Source organism: Phasianus colchicus, chromosome 9 (genome assembly GCF_987193195.1).
Source record: "Phasianus colchicus chromosome 9, bPhaCol1.hap1.1, whole genome shotgun sequence".
NCBI lineage: Eukaryota > Metazoa > Chordata > Aves > Galliformes > Phasianidae > Phasianus > Phasianus colchicus.
Genome location: NC_143444.1, coordinates 27,899,325 through 27,917,722, shown reverse-complemented (window position 1 = coordinate 27,917,722; position 18,398 = coordinate 27,899,325). Strand labels below are relative to the sequence as shown.

The following is an 18,398-nucleotide window of genomic DNA, read 5'->3' as shown; positions in this document are numbered from 1 at the left end:
AAGTTCTTCATTTGGTCCTCTGGATAATGAGCTCTTAGAGGTTACCCAGCTTACTGGCACCTATCAGGAGCAAACCAAAGCAACTGCACAGCCTCACACTGGGCATGTTGTGGTGCCTGTCAGATTGTATCTCTGCAATTCCTTTTCCTGACCTTATCTGAATGATTTACCCTAGCTCTCCTTGCAGTTGTGGGTTAGACTGGCTTCTGTGTGCCTCATAGCAAGATGGGCAGATCTGTTGGTGCCCAGTGCAGAGAGCTGCTATCCCCATCACCTTTCTGCTTTGCTTTGCAAGCAAAGCTAGAGGCCTCAGGGCGTGTAAGCACAAGGACTTGTGTTTCAAGCATCACCCAGCCTGCAGCCTCCGCTGGCAGTGCCCCTCCTGGAGGAGGGCTGGGTATCAAGTACATGTGCTGCTGCTTCTTGGGCTGATAAAACTGCCTCAGGTGCCCTTAGGTAACAGGATCCCTCAGGTTTACCTTGCTTTTTTTTTTTTCAGTTTGATCCCCAGAACAAACAAGATTAGTTTTTCTGCTTACCTGCACACAGATACTGAGCAAGGGCTGATCTTGTTCCCATATCATTTCCCTTCACTGATCTCATGTGTGAACTGAGCCATGAGAGCTGTGCTGGACTCACTGCTGTGTGAGCATCCCCATGGCTTCTGCCTGGAGCGGTGGAGGAGGAGTGGTTATGGCCCCATGAGTACCTGCAGTCTGCTGGAAATTGCCAGCTGTGTCAGGGCTTTGTGTAAGCTCTCAGCTAACAGCCCTCTCTTTTTTTTTCCCTGTGTGTGAAGATTGAAGCTGATAAAACTATGGGCTGTGATTATCTACATGTGTTATGTAATTACATGTTTAGATTAGGGTTGGGCTTTTGCCATCTTTACCTAAAGAGTTAGAAATGGTTCTAATCTTTCCAAGCAGTGCTTCCTGCCTGGTGTCCTGGTGCCAGCTAAAGCTGGAGGAGTTTCTCATGTCTGTACCAGGCATTCCAGTGGGGGAAAATGCACCTAAAGCTTGACGGATCCACCTGTACCTGTGCTATCGAGCTTTATTTTTAAAGCTGTCCTCAACACAGCACCAAACAAATTATATATTCCAGTAACAGGCAGCTGCTGCTTCCTGAGCGCTGCGCTCACCTTATGCTGGGCTCGGACCTTGCTGCGTGCCACCCAGACTTCATGACAACAAGGACACATTTCCTGAAGCTGGGCGATGTTTTGTTTCCACAACTTGAAGCTCTTGCATTCCGATGCTGTTTTAAAAACAAACTTAGCTGTGTCACTAACTAAGCAGAGCTCAGAGACCACGTCCCAGCTCTTCCCTGGAACCTTTACCCCTGGATGGACAGAAAGCAGAGAGTGGGTCATATTTGCTAAGTGCTGCTCTAGGAATTTTATTTTTAGAAGACATAAAAAGGTTTGTTTATAAAAGTCCAAATAAATATTGAAAGTACAGATGTACAAACTGAAGTGCCACAAAAGACAGTTCTTTTTTTCAATAAGGAGGTGCAACTGGGTCTGTTTGGAGCTGTGGAAGTTACAGCAGTGTGGAACATCAGCAGGTCCTTACCTCCAGCAACTAATGGAGCAGCAGCTGATTCTGTAGCATTGCAAGCTAAAATCTAATTAAATGAGTAGAATTAAAACTAGGAGCCTTGCAGTGGCTGAAAAGTAAGGAGATCTTCCAGGTACCTGAGTAGGGAATTTTCAAGCCACCTGAAAAAGACTCAACCGTGCTGCATCAGTTAGCTGAAACTTAAGGACAGAAGGGAGCTTTGTTGGTATAGAGGTCGGAGTGGTAACACGAACAGCCTATACAGTCACTGTATGTACAGGAATGTGGTGGAGAAATGGTGGCAGGGCCAGCAAGCTGCCTATGCTGAGGGCCAGGGCTGGGGCTCAGCCAGGCTGTGATGGGCTCCGTAGCATTGCCATGCCCTGCCATCAGCCAGGCCTGGTACAACACTGCACTCAGCCTATCCCTACTGCTGGCTCCGGCAACAAATGGCGACAGCCCCAGGTGCGTGGCTGCCAGGAGTGCTGGCTGCAACACAGGTGTCATCCACAGCGTAGGACCCCAAGGTGCCACGGCCCTGCGAGTGAGCACTGCAGTCTGTCAACGTCCAGCCAGCATCACAGGACACCGTCACCTGCAAGGAGAAGGATGGATGGGCACCCACAGCTGGGCAAGGTGGCAGCCACACAGTGTCACTGTACCTCCTCTGCAGAGCCCTGGGGTGTGAGCTCCTTCACACGGCACTCCAGCAGGGCAGCAGGGCAGCAGGATGTATGAGTTGTGCCCTCCAGCCTCATCACACAGCCACCAGGCCTGCTGCCCAGCTCCGGCACGGGCCTGCCACCGTCACCCAGCACAGCCACAGGGGAGTGGAAGCTGCAGCCTGCACAGAGACGGGACGTGGGAGCAGTACTCAAGGATGTCCCCACCGAGCTCCACACCCCAAGGGCCCATAGCTGTGTTATGAAGTGTTACCAGTCAGCACGTGGTCCTGCGAGGAGCAGACGGCCACATCATCACCCTGTGAGCTGGCGCTGAGCCGGCACTGGGTGTGGGGCCACGTGCAGCACCTGGCAATGGCGTAGACCCCTCGGCCCCCAAAGGCGCCGTGGGCCATGCACTGCTTCTGCCCCTCCTTGTCCTGCGACCAAGAGCATGGTGTCACTGGCACACACCCCACAGATGACATTTTTGGGCCGCGTTGTGCCTCACCTCCATGTGCTCGCCCAGCCGCCAGCCGCTGTGTGAGAAGCTGGAGCAGCCCAGCAGCTCCTCGGTGCCGGCACAGCGAGCCACAGCCGTGCCATGCCAGGTGGGCCCTGAGCGTGCCGACCACACCGAGCGGCACTGCAGCTCCTTATCTGCAATGGGGTGAGAGGTGTCGGCACAAGGCCCGCAGCACGTTTCAGGCTCTGCCATCCCCCAGCCCTCACCTGGACCCAGCTGGGCAGGCAGCCCCACCACACTGCTGGGTGTCAGCAGCCGCTGCTCCTCGGGGAACCAGGCCTTGCTGACAACGTTCTTGGTGGCCAAGTGCAGGAGGCGCTGCCGCAGCTCCGCCACACTGAGGTGGGGCTCGGCACTGAGCAGCATGGCTGCAATGCCTGCGGGAGCCAAGGGGATGCGGTGAGAACTGGGGAAAGCCAAAGAGACACGGGCACGCCATGATGGTGGGCTGGGGTCCCTAAGGCTGCCTGCTGTGATGGGACTAAGGGGGGACACAGGACCAAGGGAAGCAACGGGCAAGAGGAACTCACTGCAACCCATCATCTACGTGCACCCAAATGAGCTGATCCCTTCTCCTGGGTAACAGTGATAGGATGAGAGGTGATGGCCTTAAGTTGTGTCAGAGGAGCTTCAGGCTGAGTATCAGGAAAAATTTATTCTCCAAAAGAACAGTGATGCAGTGGCACAGGCTGCCCAGGGAGCGGAGGAGTGACCACTCCTACAGGTGTTCCAGAACCATGGAGATGAGGCACTGAGGGATGGTGGGCAGTGGGCATGGTGGAGTGGGATTGGCTTGCGGATCTTTTCCAGCCTTAACGATTCTATGGTTCTATGAGTTGGAAAGGGTCAGAGGTGCTATACTCCAAATACAACATCTTCCACTCAGTTTTGGTGCAGATACATCCCACCTTGAGCCACAAGAGACCCTGGAACCCGCTCACCTGCCACGTGTGCAGCTGCCTGCGACGTGCCGCTCTGCGCGGTGAAGCAGGTGCTGCAGCCACTGGAGGCACCGATGATGTCGTCCCCTGGGGCAAACAGGTCGACACAGCGGCCAAAGTTGGTGCCCAGCGTGCCGATGGAGGCCGGCTGATCCTCACGGTTTGTGGCCCCAACCGTGATCACCTGGAGGGGCAATGATAAAAGGGGTGCAGATGGCTCAGCGTGTGCACCAGCATGTTTCCACACGTCCCCACAGCCTGGGAACCCCCATGCTCATACCTCTGGCTCGGACGCAGGTGAATACAGGCAGGCATCATCCTTGTAGTTCCCAGCAGCCACAACAACCACCGCCCCCATCTGCACCATCTGCCGACAGCCGGCGTTCAGCACACGGCTGTGGGCACCGGCAAAGGGCAGCAGCACCACCAGCAGCGGGCTGGGCTGAGCGTCCAGCGATGCCCCTACAAATTCCAGCCCTGCGGGATGGGCCAAAGGATGGGGATGGGGCTGATGGTAGGGCAGGGTTGAGGTGAGCAGGGTTGGGTCTCCCAGTTGGGCACTCACCGATGAGTGTCCCGCTGACAGTGCCCTTCCCCTGGCAGTTCAGCACACGGAGGCTGTGGATGTGTGCACCCCTGGCCACACCAGCATCGCGCCCGCTCAGCACCCCAGCCACGTGGGTCCCATGGCTCTCACATTTGCTGGCCTGGAGTGGGGATGGTTTTATGCCCTGATGCATTGCAGAAAGGAGGGGGGGTAAGCACCAGGCTTGCCACACAACCATAGGCTCACCTGCCTGTGGAAGTGGCTGCTGTCCTCCTCAGGGACATTCTGGAAGTCGGTGATGAACACCCTGCCTGCAATCTCCCGGTGGGTGCTCTGCACGCTGGTGTCCAGCAGGTAGATCTGCACCTTGTCACCTTTATCTGCCCCAGAAAAAGCAACAAACCATCAGCACAGTGCTCCCAAAATGGGGACAGGAGTCCCAGAGCTGCCACACCACGGGATGGGAACCTCCTGTGCTCACTGGGAGGGCTGTAGGTGCCTGTGCTGGGCAGTGGTGGTACGATCCTGCCCAGGTTCCAGGGGATGCTCTGTGCGAAGACGTACGCATCCTCCTCTACATAGTCCACATGCGGAAGCCTCAGTGCCTGTGGGGAAGCACAACGCATCCTTCTCAGCTCCCCACAGCCTGGATTGCACCCAAAGGTAGCCAAAGGCTGGGCAAAGCCTCTGGCCAATCTCCAGAGGATGGCGATGCCAAGACGCAACCCATAACGGCTGGGCAGGACGACCTTAGTGCTCCTTTCCAACCTGCACAGGCACGCGCTGCTCACACCGTTATCCCCACGCTCATACCACGTCCAGGACGTCGCCGCTCATCTTCACCAGGAAGGCGGGCAACAGGCTGAAGACGTGCAGCATCTCACTCGGGTACCCGCGCCGTGCCGCCCGCACCCGCAGCGCCCGCGCCGTGCCGCGCACCTCGGTCTCACCGCTGCCTGCCCGCAGCAGCACCACGTAGCGCCCGGGCAGCCGCCACGCCGCCTGCAGGGAGGGGGACACGCACGAGCGCTCTCCCGGCTGCGGGGAGCCGCACAACCCCTTCTTCCCCCCCCCCCTCCGCCCGCTGCTCACCTTGGCGGCCCGATGGAATGCGGCGGGCCTCGACGGGGCGGCCCCGAAGGCGGTCGCCGCATCGTCGGCCGCGCTCTGGGTCAGCGCCGGCTCCGCCACCGCCATCAGAAGCAGCAGCAGCGCCCGAGGGTCCATGGCACCGCCGCACCGACGGCACCGACGGAGCTGGGAATGGCGGAGCCGATGCGCACCGCGGTTCTGCCCGGCGCGGATCACGCCGTCGTGACCGCCGGGACGCGTTAACCGTTAACGGGGAGCCCCGGGACGGGCAGCGGGCAGCCGGACCCCCCCTCGCCGTGAAGCGTGCAGCCCCCCCCGGCCCTGCCCGGACCGCGAGCAAATATGACCGCCTTTACCCTTGCGAACCCAGATGCCCCCAAAATCCCCGCTCCTCCGTGCCTCTCGCTGCCTTCGTTCGGCGCTGAGTGTCCGTGAAATCCTCTAATCCCATTCGGGCTTTCCTCGCTGAGCCGTCACACGCCGCCAATACGGAGATCTCTCTTTCTGGCGCTGCCCTCACCCTTCTGTCCCCACCTCCCTCCCGCGTTGCCCCGGGTCCCCCCACGCCTCTGGGGGAAACGGGAAATGGAACCCCCCGTGGGGACCGAGATCCGCGGGGACATCCCCAGAGATCTGCGGGAGGAGGGGTCTGCGGGGAGACGGGGGTTGGCAATGGGAAAAAATAATCATAGTAATGTATTAATACGAAAAAAAAATTAAGGGGGGTGGAGGGAAGAGGAACTCTTGCAGAAGACAGATCTGGTTCATAGGAGAAAAAAAAAAAAAAGAAAAAAAGAAAGAAAACGGAGCTGCATTTTAAGTTAATCCTTCAAAGTAAGGGACTCCGCTCTGCCAAGAGCCGTGATGTTTCAGTAAGGAGTCACAGAATGGAACTGCATCACGTTGTGCACCAGCCGGGAATCGAACCCGGGTCGCAAGAATGGGAATCTTGCATGATACCACTACACCACTGGTGCTGCGTATGTCTTTCAATGGACCCCATTAGCAGCTGCATAGAGGAAGGGAGTGATGCGGTGGCACAGAGAACGGGGTGGTCACCATCCCTGGGGGTGATCCACAGCCCTGGAGATGAGGCACTGAGGGATGTGGGCAGTGGGCATGGGTGGGTGGGATGGTTTTGAGGATCTCAGGGCTCTTTTCCAGCCTGAATGGTTCTGTGATTCTATGAGTGTCCCTGCCACGTGAGATGGGAAAAGTGCTCTATGGGATCCATGAGCTGAAGGTGAGGCAGCCAGGCTCCAGGAAGGACGTGGGCACACACTGGGCAGTGCTCCCCAGCCCTGCTGCTGCTGCAGTGTTTAGCCAACAGCTCGGTGCTCCCCGCCCTGCCAGTGGCACAAACACTGTGTGTGGAGCTGCCACCTGGCCCTTGTCACCTTGCAGAGGTGTGAGTGAAGGGCAGGGCAGTGCTGGGATGGGTGCTGGGAGCCCCAGGGCCCCAGGAAGGGATGTTTCTTGTGCTGGGAGCGGCTGGCATCCTTGATCCTTGCATGTAGGTTGTAGGAAGCCAATGGGCCAGAGTCACCTCCAGCAAAATGACTCAAAACAAAGTTGGCAACACACAGCCCCGGGCTTTGGGCTCTGCCAGACCCCCCCCACCAACCCCCAGGAGCCATTCCCAATGCAGGAGGTGGGGAGCACCCCACTGACAAATAGAGCATTCCAGGGCACAAACAAGGAAGATCTCAGCTGCGGGAGTCTCAGAATCCAGCTTTAATTCCAGGGAGGCTTTGACAAATAGGAAAACTGCCGACATCTCCTCCCCACACAACCCATGGGATTGGAGCACTGCTGCTTACCTACACAGCCTGGCACAGCCCAGCTGCTTCCCTCTTCCTGGCCACATCCTTCTCACTGGCATTCGGGTTCCCTGTGCCCACCCCGGTGGTGCTAGGGCTGCACTTTGGGTGTCCCCTCCATACGGCATCAGTCCCCTTGGGGACATCATTTTTCAGGCTCAAAAAGGTGGTCGCTGTCCTCGAGGAGAATGTCTGACCCCTCTCCCAGCCCATAGTAGAGATCATTCACCTTCCTGCTGGCTTTTCGTGGGGAGCCGGGCTGCTCCCCCCGTCCAGAGCAGCTTTGGGGTGATGAGGGGCTGCCAGGCACAGAGCTCTCCAGCGAGGCCGTGTCCATGTCCTCCAGGAGGGATACCAGTGGTGCAGGGCCCAGGGGCGGCTGGGAGGGGCTGCAGGGACAGATTGGGGTGACAGTGGCAATGGGGTTAGCAGGATGCTCCCCTGGCCTGGCTGCTCACCCAGCTCTGATGTCAGCAGGGTAAATAATTTGGCACCGATGTTCAAACCCCCCCAGCATGCATCTGACCCCATGTGTACCACGTACCAACTGCCAGGCTCCAGCTGCGGGGCTGCCACCTGGGGGGATTCTTGGGGTCCCCCCGACTCCTGGTGCACCTCTGCCTTTGCCTGCAGCAGTGCCTGTGAGCAGCTGCGGGGCCGGGGCTGTGCTGATGCCTGGACCTGTTCGTAGGAGGGCAGGCTCTTCTCGTAGGCACTGCTGTAGGGATCCTGCAGGCTGCGGGGTGCAGAGTGTCAGGCAGCTCCCCATGCTGCTGGGAGATACTGGGGGATGCACATACCACATGGCTGCCAGGACGTGTGTCCCAGGGGTGGGAGGCACATAGGGACCCACTAAGAGCCCCCCAGCGCCTACCTGAGTGTCTCCAGGTTGCCCTTCTCCAGCAGCAGTGTGGCTTTGTGGTCTGGAAACTTCTCAGCCTCAGGCTGCACAGGGACAAATGTCACCTGGGGGAAAGAAATGCAGAGTCCAGTGGCTGCCATCTGCTTGAGGAAAAAGTCTGCCTGGAAAAAAGCCCTCTGTGCCAGAGCCACGGACACGGGAGGGACGCTGCTACCCTGCCATGCCCTCTGCCAAGGAGACTGGAGGGTCACAGCCATGCTCAGGGCTTTCCCAGGCTCCCACACCTTGAAGATCCCACTCTGAGCTTCCAAAATCCTTCCCCAAAGCACCCGGATCCCAGCGAGCCCCCAACCCCAGGACAAAGCCCCCATCCCTCGTGCCCTACCCTGGGGTAGCACTGGCACATGCTCCATGTGACGCCCACGGCAATGAGCAGGATGCCCCCAGCACAGAAGGTGGCGTAGATCTGGGGCTTCTCCACGCTCATGATGAACATCCCAGTCATCACCAGGAAGAAGCCCAGCATGATGAACCCGTAGCGAAACGTCTTCTCCTCGGCCATGGGCAGGCAGTGGGAAGGCTGACGCGGGGAGCTCTGTGCTGAGCACACCTCCGGAGACAGCAGGAGTGGTTTCTCACTGCGGAGGCTGCCGGGGGCTGGGGATCAGCTGTGAGTGGGGCTGGTCCTGCCCAGGGCTGAGCCAGCCAGTTTTTATGGCTTTGTAATGAATGCAAACAGCAGCCCGCTGTTCACACTCCAGTGAAGCTGCCCGGCACGTGCCTGGCCAACCTTCCCTGCGGGCACAAGGGAGGGGATGGGGACAGCGAGGCGATGGGACAGGAACAGCAAGATGCTGGCAATACAGGGAATGGGCCACCATGGGTGCTTTCACAGCCTGGGATAAGTAACAGGGCTGTTGAGTGGGGTCGGCTGTTGCAGACTCAGCACTGGGCAAATCCTCAGCCCCCAAGTATTAAATTACACAGATGTGTATATTATATAGGTATAGTGGCGTATAGGTGCATAGATATATAGGTATACGTGTGCATAGGTGTACAGATATATTGGTGTGTAGGTGCAGAGGTATATCAGTATATAGGTATATATTTGGCTGTGGCTCTGCAGCCACCCTGCAGCCCTGCAGGGGTTCCTGGGCACTGCTGAGCTCCCCGGGATGCACCCACCCACCTCAGCTGTGGGTTTATCCACTGCACTGCACACAAATGGGGGCAGAGCAGCCCCAGATGTCTTTTGCTGTGTGAAATGACAAACGCACACGGACACCCTGAGCACACGCGTGAGCAGCCTGAGCATTTCTGAACAACATGAAGCCAGGCATGGGAAGTCAGTAAGTGTTGGGAGAGACAGGTGAGGGTGAGGGGCATGGAGGAGACAGAGGAGGTGTAGAGCAGGGCAGCATGGGCATGGGGAAGAAGCAGAACAGAGGCAGCAGACACCGCGCTGCACTGCCCACTGCCCCCACTCTCCTCGACACAGCTCTGCTCCCACCCTGCCTGCAGTCCCAGCTGGGATCTGCCTGCTTTCCTCCAGCTCTGTATCACATTCCTTGCTGCAGGTGTATTGCCAAGCTCCTGCTTGGAGTGGGTGAGTGCTGGTGGGACCCTGGGGGTGGCTGTGCTCCATCATGGCACAACGGGTGATCGCTGACCGCTGCCATTCCTTTCCCCTTTGGGGCAGAACCCAGTGTGGGTTGGGCAGGGCAGGCAGTGTGGGTTTCCACATGCTCTGAAACACCAAACATTTGCAACCAGAGGTGGTTTTATTAAAAACACGAAGGCTTCCAACATGCCAGCTGCTCACGTTGTCCCAAACGCATTGCTCGGAATGCAGGACAGCCCCGTGCCACACATGCTCTCCCCTTGCTGAAGGACAGGGCTCAGTCAGACACCCCGAACACTGATATTCTCGTAGCTGGGGGGCGGTGTTTCCTGTGGCCCAGCAGGGCTCTGGGTGTCCAACCATGAGGGGCTGGGGCGGAACAAGGCGCTGTCAGAGGAGCTGCGGCGGCGGCCGCTTTGCCAACGCTCATCTTCCTCCTCCTCCTGTTCCTCCTCCTCCTCCAAGTCATGATATGGCGGTGGCGTCAGCTCCTCCTTGCTCACGGGATGGAGGTACGTGCCATGAGCGGGTCTGCAGGTCAGGGCTTCTTCGTAGGTGGGGATGGCAGTGGCGTCCCAGGAGCTGCAAGGGAAGAAGGCACCCAGCAGTGCACAACATCAGTGGGAGCATCTTGGGACCCGTCAATGGGAGCAGCTCAATGCCAGTTGATTGGATCTTCCCAGTGGCCATCAACTGGACTATCTCTGTGCTCAACAATGGGAGCATCCCAGTGCCCATCAACCAGACCATCCCAGTGCCCACCAATGGGATCATCCAGCCCCCTGACAACTGGAGCTTCCTACTGCCCCACCGGCCAGAGCATCCTCGAGCATGGGGACACATGCATGCTAATGATGGTACTTGGGCAGGTTTTGCACACCTGGAGACAAGCAGAGACTGTGTCAGCCGCTGCCTGGCACCAAGAGGGCTCGGAGCCATGCAGGAGGAGAGGCACCATCATTGAGGCTTTACAACGAGTAGCATCACCCCATTCCTACTGAGTTGACTGACCTCACCTTGAGGAAGAGGAGATGCAGCCCCACAAGGTGCCACCTCTGGCACCAAAGACCACATCCATGTGTCTGGCTGCAGAGCAGTAGAGGTGGTGGCTCTCAGTCCCTGTTCCGTGCCACAGTGCTTCTTGTAGGCAGAAGAGCATCCTCATAATAACCAAACCCCTTCCAGGGCCCCACAGCTACCCCTAAAGCACAGGGGCTGCTGGGAACTGAGCAGGCGGTTTACACGAGCAGGCAGGTGAGAGCTGGGCTTTCTTGTTCAATGCAGTCCCAGCCCACCCCACACCCACCTGGGCCTTCCACGTGCCAGCCCTGCTGCTGCTGCTGCTTCCAGCTGCACTTTGCTGAGCAAACACAACTTGTGTACAGGGAAAACCTCCGCCCAACCTTTGCCCTCCCCATGCAGGATGCCAGTGCTCAGCGATGGCTCCTGCTGCAGTGCCAGGGTGATGTCAGGGTGATGCCATCCCATCACCATGAGTGCCGTGCTGGGGACACTGCTCCATTGATGTGAAGCCTACCAGAGCACCAGACAAGCTCACAGAGCCCCAGATGCTTGAATGAGCACCAAAAGCCCTGCAGAGCCAGGGTCCAACCCTCTGGGTCAGTAATGTGTCTTTGTGCTGCACTCCCATCCCACTTAATGCCAACCTGAGAATTGGGTTTTTTCCTTTTTTAGTTTTTACCCCATTGTGATATAGATAACACAAACCCAGTCATTTTATAGAGCAGCACAAACTCATCCTGTTCACTAGAGACCATCAAAAGCAACGCAACACACTCCCTGAGCACACCAAAGAATGGGTGGCGCTGGCCAAGGAGCCACAGGACATCACACAGCTCCCACGCTGTGCATGGGGACGGGCTTGGCCGACTCCATTGCCCAGAAAATCACTGCAGCCCTCTGCTCTCTGGCTCTGCACAGACACCCAATGCCCCGCAGGGCTGAAGAGCTGCCGGAGGATGAGCACAGTGCAGGAGCAGCCGGCGTGTGCATGGAAGCACGGGTTGATGCTAATGCACAACGGCATCCGCTCAGGAGCAGAGCGCAGCGATGGGTTCGAGCAGCTGAGCACGCAGCAGCACCCACACCCACCTGCAGTTCCACTTCTCCGGGGGCTCAGCAGTGAAGTACTGCAGGTCGCGGGGGAAGCGGTACTGATAGCGCCGTGACACCACCCTGGCGTTGGCTTTGACGGACCAGAGCAGCCCAAAGAGGAGCAGGATGCCGCCGATGCCGCAGCAGAAGAAGCTGACGGAGCGCAGCAGCGCGTTGGAGGAGCTGGGCACTGCCTGAGCCTCGCGGGGGGGCAGGAGGTGAGCCCCGCTGCCCACTGCTGTGCCCACCTCCCCGTCGCTCCACCAGGCGAAGCACAGCGTCCCCGTCACCAACAGCACGGCCCCGGTGATGGTGATGCCGTAGCGGAACGAGGCGGCCGCCATCCTTCGGACGTTAGCACGGCTGGGAGGGGAGGAGGTCGAGGTAATGCATGGGAGCTCACGGCCTGCAACACAGGAGAGGGGAGGGAAGGACAAAGGTGTGGAAGAAACCTCCAGGAGGAGAGCTGGGACCTTTCCAAGGGTTGCACGCTTGAGTGTCCTCTTCCTACTCGATACCCATCTCCTACATAGAATCAAAGAATAGAAGAATGGCTGAGGTTGGAAGGGACCTACAGCCTCACCCAGCTGTGGGCTGGCTGCCCCCCAGCTCCAACTGCCCCGGGCCCAGCCATGGCTGTTGGCACCGCCAGGAATGGGGCACTGCAGCTCTGGGCACTGCTGGGGCCTCCCTACACCTGAGGAAAGAATTTCTCCCAGGCCCCAGCGTGGACACCAACAGTCCCCATATAAAGCCATTATGGTGTCACTTGTCACTTAAATGCACATAAATGTGCAAAAGAGATGACACAACACTCCCACCCAAATGAGAACACCAGGCAGTCGAGTTATGGGGCAGCTCCAGAGACTGTATGGTTCTTGTCTTTGGGGTTTGCTGCAGGCTGCCTCCCCACCTCAGAGGAATGCCAGCTGGGGTTTGATCAAAGCGAGGCTTATTAGAGGAGGCAGGGAGGGGATATAAATCTCAGATGTCATCGCTCAGCATTAACAGTGCACATTTTTCTCATCTGAAGCCAAATACAAATCAGCCTCATGGTGACAGTAGGTGCCTGGTGTTGCTACTCAAAACCCTGCATGCCAGGACCAGGGGCTGCACCACTTCTTGCTTTCTCAGGTACAATGGCCAAGGACATCCCCACAAGCCACAGGGATGCTGCTGTGAAACAGAGAAACAGACCCTGGAGACTGTGACAGGTCCCAAGATGCCATGTGAGCAGCTGCTCCCCTGTACCACACAGCTCAGGTCAGAGTGGGAATCCCTCCCCACCTCCAATAAAAGCCAGGAACCTGCTGGACACGGGGCTGGGGCCACCAGTCCTGCACTGTGCGTGCAACCAAGGGCAGGAGGAGCTGGGTTATGCTGAGCCACTATTTATCAGATGGGCTCACTGCATGGAAAGTGAAATGAATTTGTAGTGAAAGAAGAATGATCTGATCTTATCTGCTTCTAATGAAGAAATCCGAGGAGAAAGGAGAGCTGGGAAGTTCAGAGGACAGGGAGCACAGATGGTGTGCTCGGCTCTCATCCCACGGCCACAAACCCAAATTGCTGCCAGCAGCAGCCAGGGGCACCCAGCGGCAGCCAGAGGTCACATCTGTGCCTGACATGAGTCAGAGCTTCACCTCAGAGTGAGGGGGTGCCTTTTGAACAGAAAGGAACCGAGCTGACATGGAGAAGTGCTCTCTCCGTGTTCGGGGTTGGGAGGTTTGAGAGATGCTGCAGTTCCCACCCAGGGGGAAGGGGATTTTCAGCCCCCGCGTTGTACGTATCTGGGAGCGGTGGCAGCGGGGGGAGGAGGAGGAGAGCCTCTGGGAGGTGGCAGATTGACAGCTCAAGAATGAGCCCTTCTCTCCTGACAAAACCCGCGGGGCTGAACGCTCCCCCAGCGCGGGGGCGGCCGCTTCACACTGTCACCACCGCCACGATCCCCTCGGCAAAACCTCCCTGTCCGCTCTCGACATGGCACGGCTCTCCCCAAGCATCCTTCTAAGCCCTTTGAACGCACCGCGTTAGAAAAGAAGGAAGAAGCATCCAGAGGAGCCCTCATCCCGGCTGCTGTCGGCACATCGGGTCCCGTTGGACCCCCAGCGCAGCACCCACAAGGGAGGCTGCCGGACGCCGTTTCCGAGCTCCCATCTCCAGCAGCCAAGGCACGCTTGGCTCTGCCCCATCTCCCCCGACCCGCCCCGAACCAGGCGTCGCCGGGAGAAAGATTTGCATGTTGCATGTCCAAACAGACACAGAGGTTAATAGTTTACATAGTTCCAGCGAGATGCTGAGAATAGCAGCCCCCATATAAAGTTATGCAGATGGTGATTCATAGGGTCTACCGAGCGTTGCTCAGAAAAAAACACTCTTTTCCAGAAAAACGAGAAACGAGAAGCGCTCCGAACCCTTTCGGACAGCAGGACCCGCCTCCCACCCATCCTTCCACCGCACGACGGAGGACTTTATGCGCACCGACGTGCCGAGAGGAACGGAGACGCACCAAAGCGTCAGCGCCCTAATTAAGAAGATTCCTTTCTGCCTCGGTCTGAATTTGCCGGCGTTGGTTGGTGTTGCGCTGTCAGCAATCAGGGGGTGGCACCGTCCGGACGCACGGCTCTCACCAACTTTCCAGCCGCATCCCATCGCCGTGCTGCCAGCGGGACCCGCAGCGCGCACAGCCCGTCCCGTCCCCGCAGCACGTCGGGGCTCCTCCGGCACAAGCCGCCGTTTCCCTCCCCAACCCGGGGAAGAGCCCCGCGGTCCCCGTGCCGTACTCACCCGCCGTCTCCGACCCCGTTCCGCCCGGCGGCTCCCGCAGCTCGGCCCGAGGGGCGGGCGGGGCCGGGCGGGGCGGGGGGCGGGCGGCGGCGGCGGCGGCGGGGCCCCACGGAGCTCCTGGGCGCTGCATCATGGGCTTCAGGGTCCGCCGTCTCCTAGGGGAGGGAGGGGTGGAGGTCGGGGAGGGGGAGCGGTGTTCTCATCCCCGGGGGGTGGCTGGGGGGTGTGCTCGATGGGCTGGGTTTGTGGGTGTGTCTGAGGATGGTGAGGGCACAGCCCTCGGTGGTCCTTGGGGTGCAGGAGGCGGGGAGAGAGCTGCGAGATGAGGAAAGCACAGCCAGTGGGACAAGTTGTGGGCGTCACTGCTGTCTGTGTGGCTGGGACTGCAGTACCCTACAGGTGGGACACTAGGAACCTATGGGTGAGATACTGGTACCCTACAGGTTCCCACAGGAACCTATGTGTGGGTCTCCACTACCCCACAGGTGGGACACCAGGAACCTATGGGTGAGACAATGGCATCCTATGGGTGAGACACTGGCACCCTACAGGTGGGACACCAGGAACCTATGGGTGAGATACTGGCACCCTATGGGTGAGACACTGGCACCCTACAGGTGGGACACCAGGAACCTATGAGTGGGTCTCCACTACCCTATAGGTGGGACACCAGGAACTTTTGTGTGGGTCCCCACTGCCCTATGGGTGTACACCAACACCCTGCAGGTAGGACATCAGCACCCCCATGGGTGAGACACCTTACTGGATATCCTACTGGGACATCAGTACCCTATGGGTGGGACATCACTCTGACACTGGGCTCAGCACCTCCACTTCAGCACAAGGGGATCCCCACCGCTCTGTGACTTCTGTGGTTCTCCTCTCTTTGTGGAACTCTCCCTCATTCCAGTTGGATCTCCTTGCCGTGCAGCAGCCGTGGGCATGGCTGGATTTTAAACAAGCCGAGGGCGTTCTGATCTGAGGTTTGGGATGAGCTGTGTGAGTGGCAGCTGGATCAGTGCACGCTCCTATTCCCACAGGTGCAGGCAGATCTCACCAGCAGCTGTCATACCACGCTGTGATTGCTGAGCACCTCCACAAACCGTGAGCTCTAGCTGCATTCATCAACAGAGACATCTTCTGGACACACTTGTGCTGCTGCTGAGCCCTGGGCTGCAGCTCCTCACAGCCTCACAAAGCTGCTGCTCAGCCTCACAGCCATGGGGGCTGCACCACAGCGTGGGCTGAAACAAAGGCAATTGAAAGGGACGAGCAACTGAGCAACATTTATCCCTGATAAGACTAATAGAGTTTCTTCTTGTTGGAACAATGGGGTATTTTTATAGCTGTGCAGTCTTTACATAACCAACATCTTCAAGCACTTGTTTCAGCTCCCCTTTTCCACTTTTTTTTTTTTTTTTTTTTTTTTTTTTTGCTTTGCACACAGCATTTCTATTTTCCCTTGGCATAGGTAACCAAACCCTGAGGTCTGGATCCTACACTGTGCTGAGGTTTGATGCTTTTGGAGCACGGCCCGGAGTTTTAGCACTTTACATCATCTGGGTGTGGGCCCATAAAATGCTCAAAATGTTGAAATAAATGAAAGCAGACAGGTGACTGAGTGACAGCAGGATGGCGACGGCCAAGGCAGCAAAAGTCTGAGCTTTATTTGGAGGAAAAGGGGCTGTGAGTACATCTGGTACCAGGAGGCCAAACACACATGCAGACTTGCTGGGAGCTGAAAACAGGAGAAAAATTTGGCCTGCAGAATAAGATATCCTCCTGTATTTATTTCTGGTGACACCAGCAAGCCCTCAGCATCACATCAACCCCAAATGGTTTGTGTGTGTTCCCCAGCTGCCTTTGGAGCAGTTGACCTTGGGCACCTTGGTGGCCACGGGCACACGTGTGTGTTATCTCACAAGTCCAAAGTATCTACTTATTGCATGGGGGGCCTTTCAGTGACTGCAGCTCCTTTCTGATTCCCTGCACAATCAGTGAATCAGTGTCTCCAGGATCTTGCTGATGGAAGGAGATGGGGACTACCCTCACCTGAAGGTTCGGGTTGGATAGCAGGAAAAGATTCCTCTCCCAAAGAGCGGTGATGCAGTGGCACAGCTGCACAGGGAGGTGCTGCACACACCATCCCTGGAGGTGACCCAGGATGTGGGGATGTGGCACTGAGGGATGTGGTCAGTGGGTATGTTGGGGTGGGTTGGGCTTGGGGATCTCAGAGGTCTTTTCCAGCCTTCGTGATTCTGATAGCACAGTCACCTCTCTGCCCGCTGCCCCAGCAGGTGGCTGTGTTGGGCCACGAAGGTTCATCAGCACTGCCCAGCTGCCACCTCTCCCACACAGCCAGCCCTACCCCAGCCTGTAAGCCCAGTGCTGGTCCCCAGCCGCTCCAGCACCCAGCTCCTCCACCACAGCCACGCTTCAGGGGCTGCTGAGGACAGCGGCCCTGTGACAATGAATGCAGGGCTGCGTTCCTCTCACAGCCCTGCTCTCTGTTTTGACAAGTGATTCTTTTTACAAATCCCAGTGGTTGTAAAGCTGGGTTTAGTGAATACACCACAGCTCTCGGCACGTTTTTTCGGCAGAATGTGCTGAGCTTGCTTCTCAACACAGCAAACAGGCTCTGAATGCTGGGCCCCATCCCACGGATATTCCAGACTTTATCTCACACCCAACATCTGCTTGGTCCCAAGGTGATCACCGGGGTCCCAACCCCAACCCTCTCGTATTTTTTCCTTAAAGCTCTAAAGCTGAAATGTAACATCTCTCTTCAGTCACAGGATGTATTCCTCAGTATCAGGACCAACATGTGCCAACCCCCAGGTGCCACACAGAGCCGTGTTGCAGCCTATGTCCTTCCACACCGTTTGTTCAAGGCACTGGAATGTGCTTTGGTTTCTCAGCAGAGGGAGCTTCTCACATACCAGTTTGAGCACCAACATGGGCAAACCCTCTGAAATCACATCCTTTTTGCAGGTGGGACTCCTGACCCCCAGTAACCACGGGCTCAGCTATTTGCTGGACAAAGAAGGCTTGCAGCCTTTCCAAAATTCCTGATTCATTTTCATCACTAGTGCTATTGCTCATCCTTCTGACATCCCAGTGCCACCCGACAGCACTCTGTGGCAGTCAGTACCAGGGCTAAGGAAGCTTGCATGAAAAGAAGAGCTTTCTCACTCTCTCAATGCCTTCCTTTGGTCCCTCTGAATGCCTCCTGACGCTCTTCTTATGGAGACCAAAATTTTCAGCCTACTTTTGTCTGCAGCTCGCATGCTCTGTGCAACATCACATACCTCTATAGCTTCATCTTTCTATTCTTTGTCCAAAAGCTGCAGCACAGCCGTTGCTAAGTCCAGCTTTAAAACCAACAAAGTGCTGCCAGTGTTGGCAGAGCAATCTGATGAGCACTCACCAAGGAGAGGGTCCATGTGCTCAATGAGAAGCCCCTGCTCTGCGCCCTGCACTGCACCTACACAGAGATGTGTGGGGCATGAACTCATCAGAGAGCTGATCAGGGCAGGAGGAAAAGAATATTTTAAAAGTATTCCTCAGTTAGATCAGCTTTCCAACCTGTTGTACGGTGACAGCAGAAGCATTTGTACTGCACAGCATGCCCAGAACAGCACGAGTGGGTGGAAGGGATGGCAGGAAGGGAAGGAGGAAGAAGACTGCTTTTTTAAGCACCCTTGAAACGATAATTTAATTGAGGAGAACTGGGATTTTAATCTTACAGAACACTAGTCTCAGCTTTTTGTACCATAGTTGAAAATGATGCTCTGCTAAGCCTGCATTGGTTGCTGGATGATGTTTTGCTCACGCCCAAAATAACTAAAATTGAAACAATGCCAGCC

The 18,398-nt window shown here is 57.1% G+C and overlaps 3 protein-coding genes and 1 non-coding gene across 9 annotated transcripts; all 4 read right to left on the bottom strand.

The window, feature by feature from the left end:
- Positions 1–1,326: 1,326 nt before the first annotated feature.
- PCSK9 (proprotein convertase subtilisin/kexin type 9) lies at positions 1,327–6,060 on the bottom strand. Of its 4 annotated transcripts, XM_031603168.2 has the most exons (12): positions 5,328–6,057; positions 5,049–5,237; positions 4,717–4,840; positions 4,482–4,615; positions 4,254–4,395; positions 3,969–4,165; positions 3,689–3,872; positions 2,954–3,124; positions 2,733–2,881; positions 2,496–2,661; positions 2,222–2,403; positions 1,330–2,154 (listed from the first exon to the last, which is right to left on the bottom strand). In XM_031603168.2, exons 1-12 carry the CDS (start codon positions 5,460–5,462, stop codon positions 1,987–1,989), a joined length of 1,941 nt encoding a protein of 646 aa, XP_031459028.2. In that variant the 5' UTR covers positions 5,463–6,057; the 3' UTR covers positions 1,330–1,986. The 4 variants fall into 4 exon arrangements, with proteins under 4 accessions (XP_031459020.2, XP_031459045.2, XP_031459028.2 ...); XM_031603160.2 differs by having other exon boundaries at positions 1,327–2,154; positions 2,733–3,124; positions 5,328–6,060; XM_031603185.2 differs by lacking the exons at positions 2,222–2,403; positions 2,496–2,661 and having other exon boundaries at positions 1,329–2,154.
- Positions 6,061–6,233: 173 nt separating this feature from the next.
- TRNAG-CCC (transfer RNA glycine (anticodon CCC)) lies at positions 6,234–6,304 on the bottom strand. The gene has a single exon. It is a non-coding gene; the product is annotated as a tRNA-Gly (tRNA).
- Positions 6,305–7,025: 721 nt separating this feature from the next.
- Positions 7,026–8,571, bottom strand: BSND (barttin CLCNK type accessory subunit beta). Its single transcript, XM_031604853.2, has 4 exons — positions 8,395–8,571; positions 8,022–8,113; positions 7,692–7,883; positions 7,026–7,536 (listed from the first exon to the last, which is right to left on the bottom strand). Exons 1-4 carry the CDS (start codon positions 8,569–8,571, stop codon positions 7,293–7,295), a joined length of 705 nt encoding a protein of 234 aa, XP_031460713.2. The 3' UTR covers positions 7,026–7,292.
- A 1,195-nt stretch (positions 8,572–9,766) lies between these two features.
- TMEM61 (transmembrane protein 61) lies at positions 9,767–14,662 on the bottom strand. 3 transcript variants are annotated; one of them, XM_090146721.1, is made up of 3 exons: positions 14,533–14,662; positions 11,743–12,151; positions 9,767–10,212 (listed from the first exon to the last, which is right to left on the bottom strand). In XM_090146721.1, exons 1-3 carry the CDS (start codon positions 14,660–14,662, stop codon positions 9,912–9,914), a joined length of 840 nt encoding a protein of 279 aa, XP_090002847.1. In that variant the 3' UTR covers positions 9,767–9,911. The 3 variants fall into 3 exon arrangements, with proteins under 3 accessions (XP_090002847.1, XP_090002848.1, XP_031458987.2); XM_090146722.1 differs by having other exon boundaries at positions 11,743–12,270; positions 14,533–14,584; XM_031603127.2 differs by lacking the exon at positions 14,533–14,662 and having other exon boundaries at positions 11,743–14,521.
- Positions 14,663–18,398: the final 3,736 nt, after the last annotated feature.